Source organism: Eulemur rufifrons, chromosome 7 (genome assembly GCF_041146395.1).
Source record: "Eulemur rufifrons isolate Redbay chromosome 7, OSU_ERuf_1, whole genome shotgun sequence".
NCBI classification, from domain to species: Eukaryota; Metazoa; Chordata; class Mammalia; order Primates; family Lemuridae; genus Eulemur; species Eulemur rufifrons.
The window spans coordinates 128,649,177-128,666,876 of record NC_090989.1 but is presented as its reverse complement, the minus strand read 5'-3'; the positions used below and the strand labels follow the sequence as shown (position 1 = coordinate 128,666,876).

Below are 17,700 nucleotides of genomic sequence, written 5' to 3'. Positions count from 1 at the left end.
AGCTGATATTAATATGGCTCCAATTCCCAACCTTACCCCAGTTCTGCAGTCACTTTAATTTTAAGGGAAATATCAGAAAATTTGAGACCATTCAAGAAACAAATGAATTCACAAAGAAAGAAAGGGAATTCTACATAGAGTCATTGCTGCCATCCTGAGAAGCGCCAGCGTGGTACATATATGTGGGACTCCTGTTTCAACTAGGTTTATCAGGCGGATAGTATTTCACTCCCACTTTCTTACAGAGCTTCCCTCTTCCCAAACCTACCACCAGAGTGTAATAAGATGAAAGACTTTTTTCATCACAATTTGAGGGTGTAGGGGGATAGGGATGGGTATTTCCTCTGGAGAAAAGTAGAATAGAGGTGGACCTCACTTTCCAAGAATTGCCCACATTGGAGAGTAGCTAGCTATCTTGACGTCAGAGAAGGCATGACCGGATTTTACACTCAATTGTCATTAGCAGAGCAGAACTGGCATGGCCTAAGCAGACACCAGCAGATAACTCAAGAAGGCCTTGGGCATACCTGGGGCTGTGAAACTGAGAGAGATATGAGAGCCAGGTGTACTTGAGTTTACGGGCAAATCAACTCTAAGTGATATTAGGATTTTAGCCCTGATCCCCATCCTGGGACGGGATTGGCATGAGGTAAGAAGTTCAGGGATTGGGTGAAATCATCTGTTTCAGTAATTTTGGATTTAAAAAAAGACTAAAGATTTAGTCTATTCATTTGTCTATGAGGATCTATCAAAATGTCCCTGTATCAAAATCTCAATGTCCAAGGAGCTATGTTAAAAGTTTCTTAGCATCAAAATGGATACATTAGGGTAAATGTGTCAACAATATTACATCTATCCTTCTGAACAGTTCAGTACAGCCCCAATTCAAATTCCTTTTTTCCTCACATTTACCAGAAACTACCAAACATTGACATGTTAATTTTAGTCTAATACTGAAATTAAAATCCTCTCCTAGGTTACATATCATAACTTCTCTATGGAATAATGGTCATTATGTCTATCAAAGCACTCCCTTAATAACGAGGCCTCAGTATTTTAGAAAGTTACTAGAATAGAATTAAACTTAGCTTCCAGATACAAGAGGCAATATAAAGTTGCAGAGAGAATGTGGACTTCAGAATTAGACCCGTCTAGATTCGAATATAGGCTTTGCTATTTTACTTCCTAATTGTACGAATTTGGCAAGTTACATCATTCCTTTACATGAATTCATTTCCCTTATGTTAAATAGGCATGTTAGTACCTTACTTATAGGGCTATTTCAAGACTTAAAGAGCTAATATATAATTTTTAAAGTGCCTAGTAGAGGTATGAAAAACAGTGGTTGCTCAACTCATGTTAATTAAGTGAATTATCATGAATTTTCAGCACAGTCGAAAGAGTAAAATTTTGGGAAAATGACCTAGATTTAAGGTTTTATGGCAACCTCTTAAATAGTAAAGAGTGGCTCTTAGTGGAAAAAACTTCTTGATAAAAGAAATTCAAGAAAAATTCAATAAATGCCTGCTACATGTGAGTACACGTAAGTATGCGTTATTCCTAAATGTTCAAAAATGAAATGTCTCCCAACAGGTCAAAAATATCCCCCCAAAATGTATATCCCTTAACAACTTAATGTTGCATTATATTCTTTGTAGATTTTAAAGGGAGGTTCATTCTTCTGTATTGTTTAAGAACCAAAACAGTTCTGATGCTGACATATGTTATTTGGAAGAGAAGATCTCTATTAATGATAAACGCTCACCAAAGAAAAGAACTGATTCTGGTCCAAGTCAAAGAAATTAAATACCTGTTTAAGGCTCTGTTAATATCCTTATGGGCTAAGTGTTTGGAAGCTCTGCCATCTCTAACAGTATATACCAGTCTTTTCATGGAGATGAAACTGCGTACAGAGGACAATTTTATTTCATTTATTTTAACACTGCTTTCCCTAATTATGTGTATGATTTTATCTTTGCTTAATTATAATATGTAAAGCACTTAAAGTAAGAGAAGTAATATGTTCAGATTATTTAGCATCTTAATTGTACATTATCAATAAAATGATTACTGTATTAATTGTAGCATTCATGTGTTGCTGGAAAGTACTAGTGTATGTCTGAGTTACCACAATTTCAAAGTCTCATTTCTGCATAGAAAACTACTTCTAATTTAAATAGTTAAAATATAAAATCCTGGCTTTCATAGTTTTTTTTTATTTTCCAAAGTTATTATGGCCTTTCTGTCTGTCAATGGTTATCATTTCAGCCTGACAAAGAGTGTGTGTAACTGTCAGCCAAAATCATTCCATCTGTTATGAAAGTTCGACTCAAGAACTTCTATATCCAGGTCAGTTTGGAAATTATCACTCACCATTTCTTTAAGTCTAGCAAATTTGATGTATATAATTTTTGAGTGTTAGAACCACTAAGTGTGTACGAGTCTCTCTTTCTTTGTGTAGGAGTTTTGCATAAAACGCATTTTGTAAAATCTTATGTCAGTATCAGGTCCTTGAAGGAACCTCAACAATTGGGATCTAAGAAGAAAGTAAGCAGATCTCAGATGAAAGCACTTTTATAGGAATGCCTGGCTTTTTCTTTCTTTTATTTTTCTTTCTCTTTTTTCCTCTTTCTCTCTTTTTCTTTCTTTTTCTCTCTGTCTTTTCCTTTCCTTTTCCTTCCCCCTTCCCTTCCCTTTTTTTTTTTTTACTTACCTGAATCTTGGACAACATTGTTTTCCTGGAATATAATATCATTGCTTACTCCTGTAGCCAACTATTGTGCAGTGGCTTTGGAGTCTATGTAGGCGCTGTTTTCTATTCATATAAATGGAGACCAGAGCTCAGATTTTGGGTAATCTTAGCTGCCCTCTTTCTCTCTCCCACCTACTCATTGCCCTGGAATTTTCCATTCTTTGTTATAAGTACCCTGAATTGTGGATGGCAGATGGCAGAGAAAACAGAGAGTGAGAAAGATTTCCTAAATGATGGATTTAAATGGCAGTGCAAAGATATCTTGAGAATAGCCTGAATTTGTGAACATCATGGCTCATATAGGTCCAATAAAATTATGTCAGGGTACAGTGTATTGAGTGGGGGGACCCAAGGGAAGCCTTGACTATGTCATAACAGTAATACCTCATGTAAACCAGACCATGTTCTCAGTGATGAGCCATTTTTATTAGGAAGATTTATCTAACCCCCAGACTGAGTTGATGACCCCATCAATTGGGGCAAACTCATTAGGTGACTATAGGCAGTCGCTATTAAGTATGATAGAAGAACTTTTAAAGACATGGAAAAATCTCAATATACTTTGTTTGGTGACAAAATGACTATGTGTAGTTAGATATAAATATTTCAGAAAAATAGAGGTATATATGTATAAAAAGACTGAAAAGCTATTTTTTGGTGATGAGATTATGTGTAATTTTAATTTCTATCTATTTTCCAGTCTCTTCTAAATGTGCATTATAATAAGATAAATGGAAATAAAAAAAGAAAGAACATCATCTGCCTAAGTACCTATTTCCATTAATAAACTGTGAACTCCTCGAAGGAAAGCATCATATCTTAGTCATCTTTGTTTTCCCAGCATCTAGCACACTTCTTGGCATAATTTAAGTGTGCCATAAATATTTATGGAACGGAAATGAATCTCTGGTAGTTTGATACCTTCTTTAAAAAGTTTTATAATAGTAAGTAAGTGGTTTAGAAAATTTATGTTGAACAGGTCAGCCCGAAACACATCCCTTCACTCCACCCCACTCCCCAAAGTCAGCCTTTTTTTTTTTTTTTTTTTTTTTTTTTTTGAGACAGAGTCTCGCTCTGTTGCCCGGGCTAGAGTGAGTGCCGTGGCGTCAGCCTAGCTCACAGCAACCTCAAACTCCTGGGCTTAAGCGATCCTACTGCCTCAGCCTCCCGAGTAGCTGGGACTACAGGCATGCGCCACCATGCCCGGCTAATTTTTTGTATATATATATTTTAGTTGTCCATATAATTTCTTTCTATTTTTAGTAGAGACGGGGTCTCACTCTTGCTCAGGCTGGTCTCGAACTCCTGACCTCGAGCGATCCACCCGCCTCGGCCTCCCAGAGTGCTAGGATTACAGGCGTGAGCCACCGCGCCCGGCCAAAAGTCAGCCTTTTAAAATGATTTCTTTTAGGTCGTCTCGTGGTTATCATCAAGATTGTGGACAACATAATTTTATTCCTATTGCTTAACTCATAATTGTTAAGACAAATCTAAGAACAACCTCATATGAAAGACAAGAACTTAACTCACTATTAGCCAGCTTCTCATCCCACACTTGATTGTTATACTATTTTATCTCATCTATTATAATAATTTTGCAAGGTAAAATTGATATCAAAGACACATATAAAGTTACACAAATACTAAATGTATAGCTCATTGAGATTTCTCAAAGCAAACATAGCTATGGAATCACTCTCCCCGACCTCCCAGGTGAATAAACAGAATATTGTCAGCATCCTGGAGGCCTCCCTTGTGTCCCTTTCCCAGTCACTGACCACCCGCCTCACCAAAGGTAACTACAGTTACGAATTATATTACAATCAATAAGCTTTGCCTGTTTTGGACTTTCTCTAAGTAAAATCATACAGTACGTAGTTTTTTGTGTCTGGCTTCTCTGCTCAGCATTGTGTTTGTAGGATTCATCCATGAGGTTGTTTGACATAGTAGTTCATTCAGTCTCATTACTATATAGTTCTGTCTTGAATAGTTATTTCAGAATTTACATATTTATTCTCCTAGTAAGGTGCATTCTCATATAAATGGACATTCTCCTATTAATGGTATTTCCAGTTTGAGATGCTTAATAATGCTGTATAGGCATTTATGTATATGTCTATTGATGTATGTGTGTGTATATAAATATATATATGCATTTCCATTGGTTGTATTCTCATAAGTGGAATTGTTGAGTCATAAAGTAGAGGTATGTTCAGATTTGGCAGATGTTGACAAAATTGGACGAATTAACATGCCCAAGATAAGTACAGAAGAGATCAAGGTGTTCCATATCCTCTCAAACACTTAGGATTGCCAGCGTTTTTAAGTATACCATTCTGGTGAATGTAAAATGGCACCTAATTTTGGTTTTAATTTGCATGTTCCTAATGAAGGATGTTGAGTACCTTTTAATGTCTACTCAAGTATTGGAAATCTATTTTTTGAAGTGCTTTTTCAAGCTTTTGTCCATTTTTTTTGGGGGGGGTTGTCTGCTTTTATGTTATTGATTTGTAAAAGTTCTTTATATATACTAGACAAGAGTCCTGTGCCAGATAAACATTATGCAAGTATCTTCTTCTATTCTGTGGCTTCTCTATTGACACTTAATAATATCTTTTTACAAAGTGAAGTTGTGAAGTTCAGTTTATCATTCTTTTCCTTTATTAGGGCTTTGTGTGTCATGTTTAAGAAACCTTTGCCAAATTCAAGATCATGAAAATATTCTCTTATATTACCTTTTAGAAGCTTTGATTGTTCTGCCTTTCACATTCAGAAAAAAATCCATCTGGAATTAATTTTGCTGTACAATTTTAAGAAGGGTCAATCTTGTTTTCCAACACTTAGATATACATTTGATCCAGGAACATTTGTTGAAAGTACCACTCATGTCATAAATATAATAAAATGACCATATATGTGTGAACCTATTTCTGAGCTCTCTTTTGTTCCATTGGCCTATTGGTCTATTCTTGAGCCAACATCATACTTTCTTAATTACTGTAACTTTATAGTACATCTTGATATTTGTAGTCCAAATCTTCCAATTTTGTTCTTTTTCATGATTGCTTTGACTAGTTTTATCTCATTTCCACCAATTTTTACAAACACACACCCATCTACTTGAATTTTTATTGGGATTGCATTGAATATTTAAATTAATTTGGGTAAAACTGATATCTTTACAATGCTGAGTCCATCTTCACCAACCACCATTATTGTATATCCTTCCATTATCTTAAATCACTTGTAAATTTTCTCACTAATGTTTTATAGTTTTCTGTTTAGAAGTATTACAGATTTTTAGTTAGATTTATTTCTACATATTTGATGTTTTTATAATCATTTTTTGTATTACTTTCTAATTATTTGCTATTAGTATACAGAAATACAATTGATTTTTGCATATTGATCTTGTATCCTTCAACCTTCCTGAATATTTTTAGTAATTCTAATAATCATCTGAATTTGGGATTAGGATTACTTCTTCATTTTGGGTGTTTTCAAAATTCACATAGATTTGTCTATGTATAATTATTTAAATTATTTTTGCTTAATCTCTTTGTTTTATAGTTTTTAGTATTCTTCCCATTTATCAGTGGTTTGTACACTCCATTATCACAGATGCTTATACGGACATTTATATGGTATCTTAAATAGAAGCTTAATATCTATTTAAAGAAAAAAACCTGTATAACTGCTATGGAAATTCTGGTAGGTTCTCAGAAGATACCTAGATTGGTCCACTCAGCACTATTTCCCCCATTTCTCTTCACCCAGTCACCATGTACCTGTGCCCTCGATAATGATCTGGAGTTTTTAGAGTCCCCCTTCTCGTTTAACATTACACTGCCTACTTTTGTAGCATATATTGTGTTCCTGCCATTGGCCATTTAATCAGCCTGGTGTGGGGGTTCCCAGTAAGATATCCAATATTTAAGCCCATGGTAATACACACTTTAAATTTTTCTTTTTAAAAATAAATTGTGTACATATATAGAAATCAAAGAAAATCAATTTATAGTATATAATGAAATGGATATTTTATAAGAAGTTTGCCAGGTCTTACTGAATCCTGGCATTTAAACTCACTAAACCTATGCTGCCTTATGTCTAAACTGGGGTATTAATAATCTGTATCTCATAGTGTTATGAAAATTAAATGAATAAAGTGCTCTACACTGTGAGCTCTTATGATTAGTTCTCAATGTTATGCAAGTAATTAGTTAATTAGGAAATATTAAAATGCAGGCATAATTTATCCTAGCCTAGGGTAATTTTCACAGTAATACAGAGTTATTTCCCATAAACACAAATTTGGGAAGCTTTAACTAATAAATTCAAGTCACTTAGATGTCATTTGGCAATGGTTTCCTAAGTGCTGCTCAACTCACCTAGATGTTTTAATGCCACTTACAAATGAGCACTGATTTTGCACCAGGGTATTTGCTCAATAAATACTTAACAAACAAGTGACAAAGTGACATTATCAGATTATTTCCCATATCTGTTGGCTTTGTACCAGTGTAGCTTGTACCTACAGTGAACAGCAGGGAATAGTTCATGCCTTAACAATTTCTGATTCAGGACCACTCATAATATAGTAAGTGGATCAATAGAGAATAAGCTCAATTATCTAATGGATTTTTTCAAATGTCAAATTAGTAGGCTTAAGCCTTGAGCATCTCCCAAAATTTCCATCAGGAATAGAAGAAACATGGGCAAATATTAAATAAGTATAGACTGTGTTTATCTGCAAAATGCTTGTTATTTTGCTAGGCTGAAAGATGGGCTATCAAGGAGAACAGAAATTATATAAGTCACAATACTGGGTATGAAACAGCCACCAGGGGTCTAGCACACTGTAACTCTTCAGAAAATGAGAATTCCTGCTCTCTGCTCCCTAGGCTGTCACTACTCTACATCAGCCAAGAGTCTGTTACAATTGCTGCGGTCCCAGCATGCTACTTCAGCAACTCTGAGAATTTCCAAGAAATTCTCACCGCTCTGAACTTCCTAACTGATTTGGCACTTGCTTAGCACTTACTGCCCAGAATTGTTAAAACTCTTTCCACATATTGCAGCTCCAAACTGGATCATAAGCTCCTTGAGGGAAGGTTTGATGTTACACTTCCTTAGTTTCACTGTGTGCTGGATAACTAACTGCTTAACGTCCCACATATTCATATCACAGGGAAGCTTGTAAGGGCCATCCCCTATTACAAGGTTCAAAACTCTAAATGATATCTTGGATTAAGACCATTAAGAGAACATGGTAAAACAGGCGTGGGAGGGGGAATACTGCGAGGCACTTACAGAACTCTGTTCTAAGAAGAATGCTTACTTGATCCAAGTAGACTTCCACATCTACCACTACTCCTGCACGACAGCAGTCTTACAATTCAGTAAAGTTTCTCTTTATATATTTAAAGAGAGAGGTAAGTATTCACCTGGGTTCAAACCTTGCCTCTTTTACTCACTGGTTGGGTAGCATTGGGAAAGTTATTTTAATTCTCCATGCTTTAGATTTGTCATCTGAAAAAATGTGGACAATAATAATTTCAATCCTGTATCAGCTGGGAGGTTCAGAAAAGAGAAATTATACTAAAGGTTTCAACAGTGGTAATTTATTATAGAGAATTGCTTTCCCTGGTGTTGGAGGGCTGAAGGAGCCAAAAGGAAGCATAGAGGTTACTTGGACTTAATAAACGAAGAAGGCATTGCCACCCTTAGAGCTGGATACATAGAGGGAAGAAATGGGGTTATCAGAACATAGGAGAACCCAGAGCAGGAACTGTGGGGAGCGTCAAGGAGCCAGGGCTCTGACTTTGGACGAGGTGGTACCCCTGATATAGGGATCTCTGAGGAAGCCCAATGAGGCAGGTTCTGACAATGCCTAATGACACTCAAAGCTGGAACCCCCTGTTGCTGCTGAGGTGCCTGATTCCACTGAAGGAACAGTGTGCACGCCAGAGCAGCCAATCCCTCCTCCTCTCCTCCTGCCTGCCAGTCTCCACCTGGTGCACCCTACTGGAAGAAGTAACAGAAATCAGTGGGCAAAGAAGAATAAGGTTTGTGGAATACAAACCCCAGCATTACAAAGCGGCGTATACAAAGGTAGGTTTGGGGTCCAGAGAAAAGGGTATAACAACTTGTCTATTTGTTAAATGGGATAATAATTGTGCCAATCCCTTGGATTTGCCTTAATAAATACTCAGGGTATTGTATAAGATCATATGGCACAGAATGGAACATAAAAGCAATTAATAAATGTTAACTATTACTGCATTGGCGTTTTTTGTATAAAATTTGTATTTTATTTTTATTTTTACTTTAACCAAATGATCTATGAAACATCCTTACTTACTACATTAATATTAATGAAATTTGATAACACTGGCTTGTTTGGAACCATGAAACAGAGTTCAAACATGTACCTGTGACTCAGACTCATGTAGCTCACAAGCATGTTAAGAAAACAAAGCACCTGCCCTTTCAGAATCAACATCAGGTAAATGGCTGCTTATTCATCTGTCCAGAAAATGGGATTCATTAACATCACAGACCTTCATTGCTAATCTGTCTGTATATTAAAATGCTTATATACATGTAGATGAGCAATGAAGTTAGTGCTTTTAGAATCATCCAATGGTAACCAATTTATCTCTACTGTGTTTAAGGACAGAGCAAACAGAACAGTGTTCGGTGGACACATGTTCCTTTTCTTGGTATAAGAGAAGAACCCTTACCACCAATCAACATGGTGCAGATGGAGAAGATCTTCTCTGCATCTGTATTGGCAGAGACGTTCCCAAATCCCACGCTGGTGAGGCTGCTCAGGGTGAAGTAGAGAGCAGCAATATAGGCACTTCGGATCGACGGGCCCCCCAGTGTATTATTGCCATAGTATGGAGATTCCAGTCTCTTTCCCAACTCATGAAGCCAACCTGCAACGGAAGGAAGAATGTGAATTTAAGAACAAAAAGTAAAATCCCAGGATTAGCCCATGGGGGTAATGATAATTGAACATTTGGTGACACAATAATTTGCTCAAGGGGAAGAAGAAAGTTAAAAGGAAATTAAAGGCAAGGTATTAGGTTTCATTGCTTCAAAAGCAAAAATATCCCTTTAATGCACGCTGTTCTCTATAATACACACAGCAGAGAAATATGCATTCAAGAGGATGGATGGTCAAAGGTAAACTCTAATGCAAGAAACAAACTGCAGAGATTGAAACAGGAATTGTTACTCTCGGTTTCGGTGCAGTGCTGTGTATTTCATTAGCCCCGTTAAGCTCATTTCAAATGGAATTTCAAGAAACAAAGAGGTTGAGTAAATAATTTAAAACTCTACTGGATGATAAATAACAACAGCCAAAAGTCTAGACTCCAAATAGGTGAGATGGGTTTTATTTCTATCCTGTAAAGCCCTTCCCTTTTTCATTCACTTGGGCTGGTATGTAGTTGCCTTACAAGTCTTAGTTCCTGTTGCTTTACCCTGGAAACCTTCCCGGCAACCCCATTCTGCCATGAGGGTTGGAGGGGGGGTAGAACTTGCAGAACTAGTGGATGCCTGTAACAGAATTGGATGCCTTCCTACAACTGTTTTATGATACTGGTGTATGTATTAATATGAGTCAAATGTATCAAATTAAATGCTTTAAATATGTATAGCTTATTGCATGTCAGTTATACTGTAATAAATCCTATAAAAAGCTATATTATAACAATAATGAGGGAATAGCAAGAATAATATTAATAATAATGGCATTATCTAGAATGCAAACACAATACAAAACCACTTTAAAATTCTTTATTGAAAATATTTGCCTTTTAAGATTCTGTGTTTTATAATTCTCTCCCTTTCTCTCTCTGTATGTGTGTATGTTACTATACTATACCATAACAATGCAGCTCAGCCCATAAGATTCATAAGACTTTTGTTAATGGATATTATTCACCAACCACTATTTTTTAATAAATACTTCATTCAATGACTGCTCAAGAAGAGATGAAAAACCATTACACTTTTAAGCAATAAGAATACTATCACTATCAACTAAACTCATATATTGTAAAACTGCACTATGTAATTAAAATGCAAATTTGAAACAGCTGGGAATTCCTTGCGCCCAAGGAAAAGTGCTTAGTGGCAAGTACTGTACCTTATTCATTCTGTGTTTCTAGAGAAGTGTTTCTCAACCTTGAGCTTGCATCGGAAACATCTAGAGGGCCTGTTAAAAAGGGCTCTAAGGGTCCTATGCCTGGCATTCTATTAATAATATAGTAGGTGAGAATTTGCCTTTGTTTTTCTTTACTTTTTTTTATTTCAGCATATTATGGGGGTACAAATGTTTAGGTTACATATACTGCCTTTGCCCAACCCAAGTCAGAGCTTCAAGTGTGTCCATCCCCCAGACGGTGCACATTATACCCATTAGGTGTGAATATACCCATCCCCTCCTCCACCTTCCCACCTGCCCCACACCCAGTAAATGTTACTACTATAAGTGCACATAAATGTTGATAAGTTAATACCAATTTGATGGTGAGTACATGTGGTGCTTGTTTTTCCATTCTTGTGATACTTCACTTAGTAGAATGGGCTCCAGCTCTATCCAGGCTAATACACGAGGTGCTAGATCACCATTGTTTTTTGTGGCTGAGTAGAACTCATGGTATACATATACCACATTTTATTAATCCACTCATGTATTGATGGGCACTTGGGTTGTTTCCACATCTTTGCAATTGTGAATTATGCTGCTATAAACATTTGAGTACAGATGTCTTTTTTATAGAATGTCTTTTTTTCCTTTGGGTAGATGGCCCAGTAATGGGATTGCTGGATCAAATGGTAGTTCTACTTTTAGCTCTTTGAGATATATCTCCATATTACTTTCCACAGAGGACTTAACCTAAAAATGATACAAGCCATATATGACAAACCCACAGCCAACATCATACTGAATGGGGAAAAATTGAAAGCATTCCCGCTTAGAACTGAAACCAGACAAGGTTGGCCTCTATCACTGCTTCTATTCAACACAGTGCTGGAAGTCCTTGCCAGAGCAATCAGACAAGAGAAGGAAATCAATGGCATCCAAATGTGGGCAGAAGAGGTCAAACTATCACTCTTTGCTGATGATAAGATCTTGTATCTAGAAAACCCCAAAGATTCTGCCATGAGACTACTGGAATTGATAAACAAATTCAGCAAAGTCTAAGGTTACAAAATCAATGTACAGAAATCAGTAGCATTCCTATACGCCACAACAGTCAAACTGAGAATTTACCTTTGTAACAGGTCCTCAGCTCATGGTGATGTTGCTGGTTGAGGGGACCACACTTTGAGAAATCACTACTCTAGGGCAATGATTTTCAAAGCTGGCTGTAGCTGGGAAAGCTTTTAAAAAATACCCTGGCTAAGTTCCACCTCCATTAACTGAATTAGAATTTCTGGTGCCAAGTCCAGGTATTGGCATTTTTTAAAAGTTCCCCAGTGGAAGCTAAAGTAAGCTAGGGCTTAGAACCACTATATTGCAGAATTTAGCAAAGCACTTGATTTAATAAGATCAGTAAGATTTTAATAAATGCTAGTTTGAAAACTATACTAATGAATGTGCAAATGGTTCTCTGTGATAATATGAGATAATATGAAAACATTGAGGCAGATACAGCAAGACATGTTCACTTGTAAATCTGCACTACATTTATACACAAAGTATAATGAAATTATTTTTTGATGATAGACAATGATAATCAAATGTGAGAGTTATATGTTATGAAAGGCCACTAATAAGTTAGGGTCATTTACCCTGTCCAGACAAATTGTAGATTCAAACACAGATTTAAATCTGGACTCTGTCATTAACAGGCTGGAGGAATAACTAACCTCTTTGAGCGTCAGTTTTCTCATTCCCCAAAAACAGGGATACTGTGTAACTTGTAGGGTTGCACTGGCTTTAAAGAAAATGCCACATGAAGAAAATGCCAACCACTGTTACTGGCAGAGGTCTGGTGTATTATATCTCTTTTCTCTCTACTTCTCTGGTCACCTGATCCTGTGTACATTTTCAGGTGATAAATGGCCTCCTGCAACCTTTTCAAATGTGTCTGGGTCCTTGGACCTTGGACCCTGAAAAGCTCTGCTCTAGAATTTTAAGTAAGAACAAGGAAGAAATGGTGATAAAGTATGATTTGGTAAAACTTAGTTTAATCCCTTATGGAAAAAGGTTTAGATATTAAAAAAACTTATTAAAGAATAATTAAAGAGATATCACAAAAGCAAATTAAATGTGCATTTAAAATATAACTGGTGTATTTATATGCACTGTAGGAAGAAAGTCAAGACACAGGTAAAATCAGGAAGCAGGGATGACACCAGAATTTATCATCATGCTCAGGTTGGAGATTTCCACAGAGCAGTGCTCTTTTAGGCATTTGACTAAAGTACTGTTGAGTATGGAAAACAAGGGGATGTGGAATGGCCAGGGGGTTGGCTACTTTTCAGGCTTCTTCCCAGTTGTGCCCTGAAAGGGGGACCACATTGTCTCTGCTTTACAAAGAAGTGATTAGAGAGACTTGTCCCTTTGTTCCATATTGGTCATTCTTGTAATTATAGGGAAGTCTGGGCAGCTGAAAAATGTCACTTTGCTCAGAATGTAAATATTGCATGACCTAATTTTTGTTTTAGTTGATGCACAGAGGGAAAAATACCATAATAAAGCTGTTTCCTCTCCGCTGAGTCAGCTATACAATCAGTCCATGAATATATAACTAGATCCATCTGTTGATCTTTAATTGAATTAAAGTATTCATCTACTTATGAAACCCAAAGTTTTCTCATTAAAAAAGTGACCAAAACCCCCAGCCAATACATTCAATTAAACTTCTTAATTTGAACACAAGTGAAACATGTAAGTATTCTCTGAATCAAATCAGGTTTCATATCATTTGATTTCCTTAATAAAACAGGATAAAAGTTTGTGTTAGGGGACACCGACTATGTGCCCACTCAATGTGCTCATTTACATATGTGTGAGATGCTGGGTCTCAGGAGTGGTTCAGGGAGCAACACACAGATGAACAACAGATCTACTTTCATTGATACCTCTTTTCTGTCTAGCCAACTGTTCTGTCTATTTTGAGAAGCAGCTTGTTTTTTAAAAGGGTTGCCACTAAACTGTGTTACAGCTGACAGAGCAGAAACAATAATGATGATGAAAAAAACTGGTAACTTGGAAAGAAGGTAACCCCACAAATCCGGGGATTGGCTATGTGGGCTAAATAAAACTTTTTCACAGAACAGCTCATCCGAAATGAGAGCACATGTTCCACTGTAACAAGACAACATGCCACTGTACTGTACAGAAGCAGCAATTTAACCAATTTGGAATCCAGTCTTTTTTTATGCTGGAGAAACTCATGTCTCTAAAGGAAGGGATGTCCTAGAACAATCTGTCTGCTTCTGCTCAAATTTTTTCTTCCCTAAAGAACACTTTGAAGGAAAAAGCATGCACAACATTAAGTAGAATCTAAATATACTGAATACACTGACTCCTAATGAAAACAAAAGCTATCATAAAATAATCCTGTCATTAGTAAAATAGATTAGATGAATAAAATAGATTTGTGAAATAAATAGATGATCAATTTCAAAGGCAGACTGACTCTTAATGAACATACCTAGAAGAGCTTACAATTAGCATGATAATTCAATCTATGTATTTTTCATTGCATACTTACAATGTATTTTACTTAATTATACACTTTTAACTTTAAACAGGAGTTTCTTCTTATTTTACTCTTTAGGTTTCCTACAATAATATACTTAGTTTTACTATTTATATGTGTGCATTCACAGTTTGTACAGGTGTGATCTGTTTTATACAACAGATGTGTTTCTGAAATGTTTAATTTATATTAGCATTTAGTAAATTAACAAGATATTTTAGGCTTAATATAAGAAACAGGAGCGTGTTAGCTAAGAAAAACCCATGAAAACTCTCTTAGGTCATATAAAACACTTCAGTAATATGAAAAACCACCTAATAAAATATAAGCTTGTTAAATCAGATTCAGATGTGTGTTTAAATGTGTGTATATATACACAGAGAGAAGGGGGGGGGAAACAGCAAATACTTAATCACACTTAGAATTCAAAATGGTGTTCTACTTAATTTGGTATCAATGAACCATATTGTAACAGTTACCCAGAAGCAAGAATGGAGCCTATCCTATGGTATTCTTGTGAGCAGGTGAGCACATGGTTAATATTTTACTGGGAGCTACCTGTGCTCCAGACACTCCGCTTGGGTGGTATATCTTCCATTTCACTTACATCACTAACCTTATGGAGCAGGAACAACTATTATCCACATTTTGATTCATTATTTCATTTTGATCACAACTTAGGAATTATTATCTCTATTTTAAAGATGAGAAAACTAAGGTTCAGAGAGATTAAATAACTTGTTCAAAGTGGCAGTATCCGGATTTTAACTTAGAGGTTAATCATTTTATTTTGTTTTTCCCCAAGTGGCCTTTTGAGGGTATTTTGATCTTTTATTTTCTTCAGCTTTATGAGGTATAATTGACAAATAAAAACTTATATATATTTATGATGTTCAACACAATATATGGATGAAATGATTATCACAATCAAGCTTGATAACATATTTATCAACTCACAAAGTTACCTTTTTTGTGGTGAAAACATGTAAGATCTATTCTCTTAGCAATTTTCAAGTGTACAGTACATTATTTTAACTATATAAGAGTTCATGTAAATTATCATTTTAAATTGTGCTGTGTTGAGACCTCTAGTAAATAAATTTGAGTTTCCAGTGCCCACTTTAATGGAGGAATGTGTCCCCAAAGCTTGTCATATCAGAGATAATAGAATTTTAGCCAAATACAATCCACAATATAAACTTGGCATACCTGAGTATTTAGAACCTGAATATTACTTAAACAGTGATCAGGAGGTTTCAAATGCAAATTCCAAGCATAAAAAATACTATAGTTAACCTTCGCTTCCTGTCTCCCCACAACTCTGAAGACCCATTTGATCCTCTTGGACTTCGTTAGGGTGAGAGGTGGAAAAGCACTGTGATTCCTGTGATTCATAAGGCAGTAGGTGGCTGGCCAGAAAAGGCAGAACGGTGGAAAAAAATGAATAGGCCAGGGCACGACATAAGAGCATCTCTGCCCTCTGCAGCCTCCTCAGCAAGGAGCTTTAGCATGGCACTACCCAGATGCAGAGGTGATTGAGAGATATCAGGATCAGTGTCTGAAGTCTGAATGTGTGTATGTTTTTATGTGTGTGTGTGGGGGGGGATGAGGGAGTTATTGAGAACCAAAGCATTTGTGAAGTATTGTATTTACTGCTGCAGATACTTAATAAGGGTAAATATGAGAGAAAAGCTTGAGAGATTTCATCTCCATTGTTTTAAAAACTATCTACACTCCATAGCATAGATTAGAAAAATCATTAAGAACATACTTACATGCTTGTCTCCATTATTCAGAGTTAGCCTAGCGCCTGTGATTATAACTTTTTTTGTTTTTGCTTTAATGAAACTCTTTGTTTTGGGATAATTTTAGAGTTATACAAAAGGTGCAAAGAGCACAGAGAGTCCTTGTAAATCCTATATATTTCACCCAGTTTCCCCCAATGTTAATATCTAACATTATCATGGTACATTTGTCAAAACTATGAAATTAACATTGGTATATTACTATTAATTAAACTATAGACTCTTCATATTTTAATTTAAGAAATAGAGTTAAGGAGAAGTTTAGCCTCCAAAACTCACTCTCAACCCTCCACCCCCCTACCCCATTTTATGTGACCAAGGATAAGACTAAAAGGGCACAAGACTATAGTGGCATTTAATATTGATTTGTTGATTCCACTGAGAGGAAGGCATTGGTAAATTTGAGGCTTCAATTTGACAGGAAAACAGTCATTACTTGGGGTTCCCACTAATCTCAGACTTTGATTCTCATAAACTAAGAGGTAGATATCCTACATTTCTGAAGTGGTACAATCTTCTTTTGAGGTAAAAGTTTGAAGCAAAAATAATCATAAAATAGTGGAGACTGGATTTTTGAGTTAGGAAATTGGGGTCCTATTCTTGGTCTTGTCCCTAACTAGTAACTGTGTGATCCCTTGTGGTCTTTCATTTTTCCAACTTGAATATGAGGTGATTGCATTGAGTAATCTCTAAGCTCTCTTTCAAATCTAAGATTTTGTAAAATAAGAACCTGCAATGTTTCTTCACAAATGGTTGACTTTGTTTTTTTTTTAAAGCAAAATGCTTATGTAAAAACCCATGACTTTTTGAATTCCTCTATCATCTGTTTTTAATTATGTGAGTGAAGATCCATCAGCAAATATTGATGAGCTAAAGATGGAAGGTTTTCACATTTTGAGGCATGTATTACTTCTACTCTATTTCCATCGCTGAACAATCTTTCAGAGAAAGAAATATTATATGCTGTTAGCACTGTCAAGAAAAAAAATGTACCACTTGTGCTAAAACTAGTCCAGAGTTTTTCAGTTCTTTATAGTCTACTTAAAATTTGAAAAGTTTGAACAATAGAAACTTCCTTAACAGTGATTCCTGAGGTACAACATTTCACTTACGCAATGATTAATTTAAAGATTATACACTATGGTAAACTGCCAAAATAGGACATCATCACATGTACCAAAAAACAAAGAAACAAAACTCTGGAAAGAATGAAAACGTCGGACAATCGGAAACCACAGTTGAGCAGCTACTGTAGAGTTTTCTGATTGATTCTAAGAAGCAGCAGAACAAGCCATCTGTTTCCAGCTAACTGGGGCACTTCCAAAAGCCTCTTAAATCTCAGCTAAAAATGGAGGAAATTGTAACAAAGATTAGGCTCATGGTTAAGTTGGCAGAACATAAACTATGAACT

The 17,700-nt window shown here is 35.9% G+C and overlaps 1 protein-coding gene across 1 annotated transcript in view; it reads right to left on the bottom strand.

Moving 5' to 3' along the window:
* The window catches only part of KCNH8 (potassium voltage-gated channel subfamily H member 8), a 363,798-nt gene that overhangs the window by 71,574 nt on the left and 274,524 nt on the right, over positions 1-17,700 (bottom strand). The window contains exon 8 of the mRNA XM_069473285.1: positions 9,499-9,696. Coding sequence (XP_069329386.1) covers positions 9,499-9,696 — 198 coding nt within the window. The remainder of the gene's footprint in view (positions 1-9,498; positions 9,697-17,700) is intronic.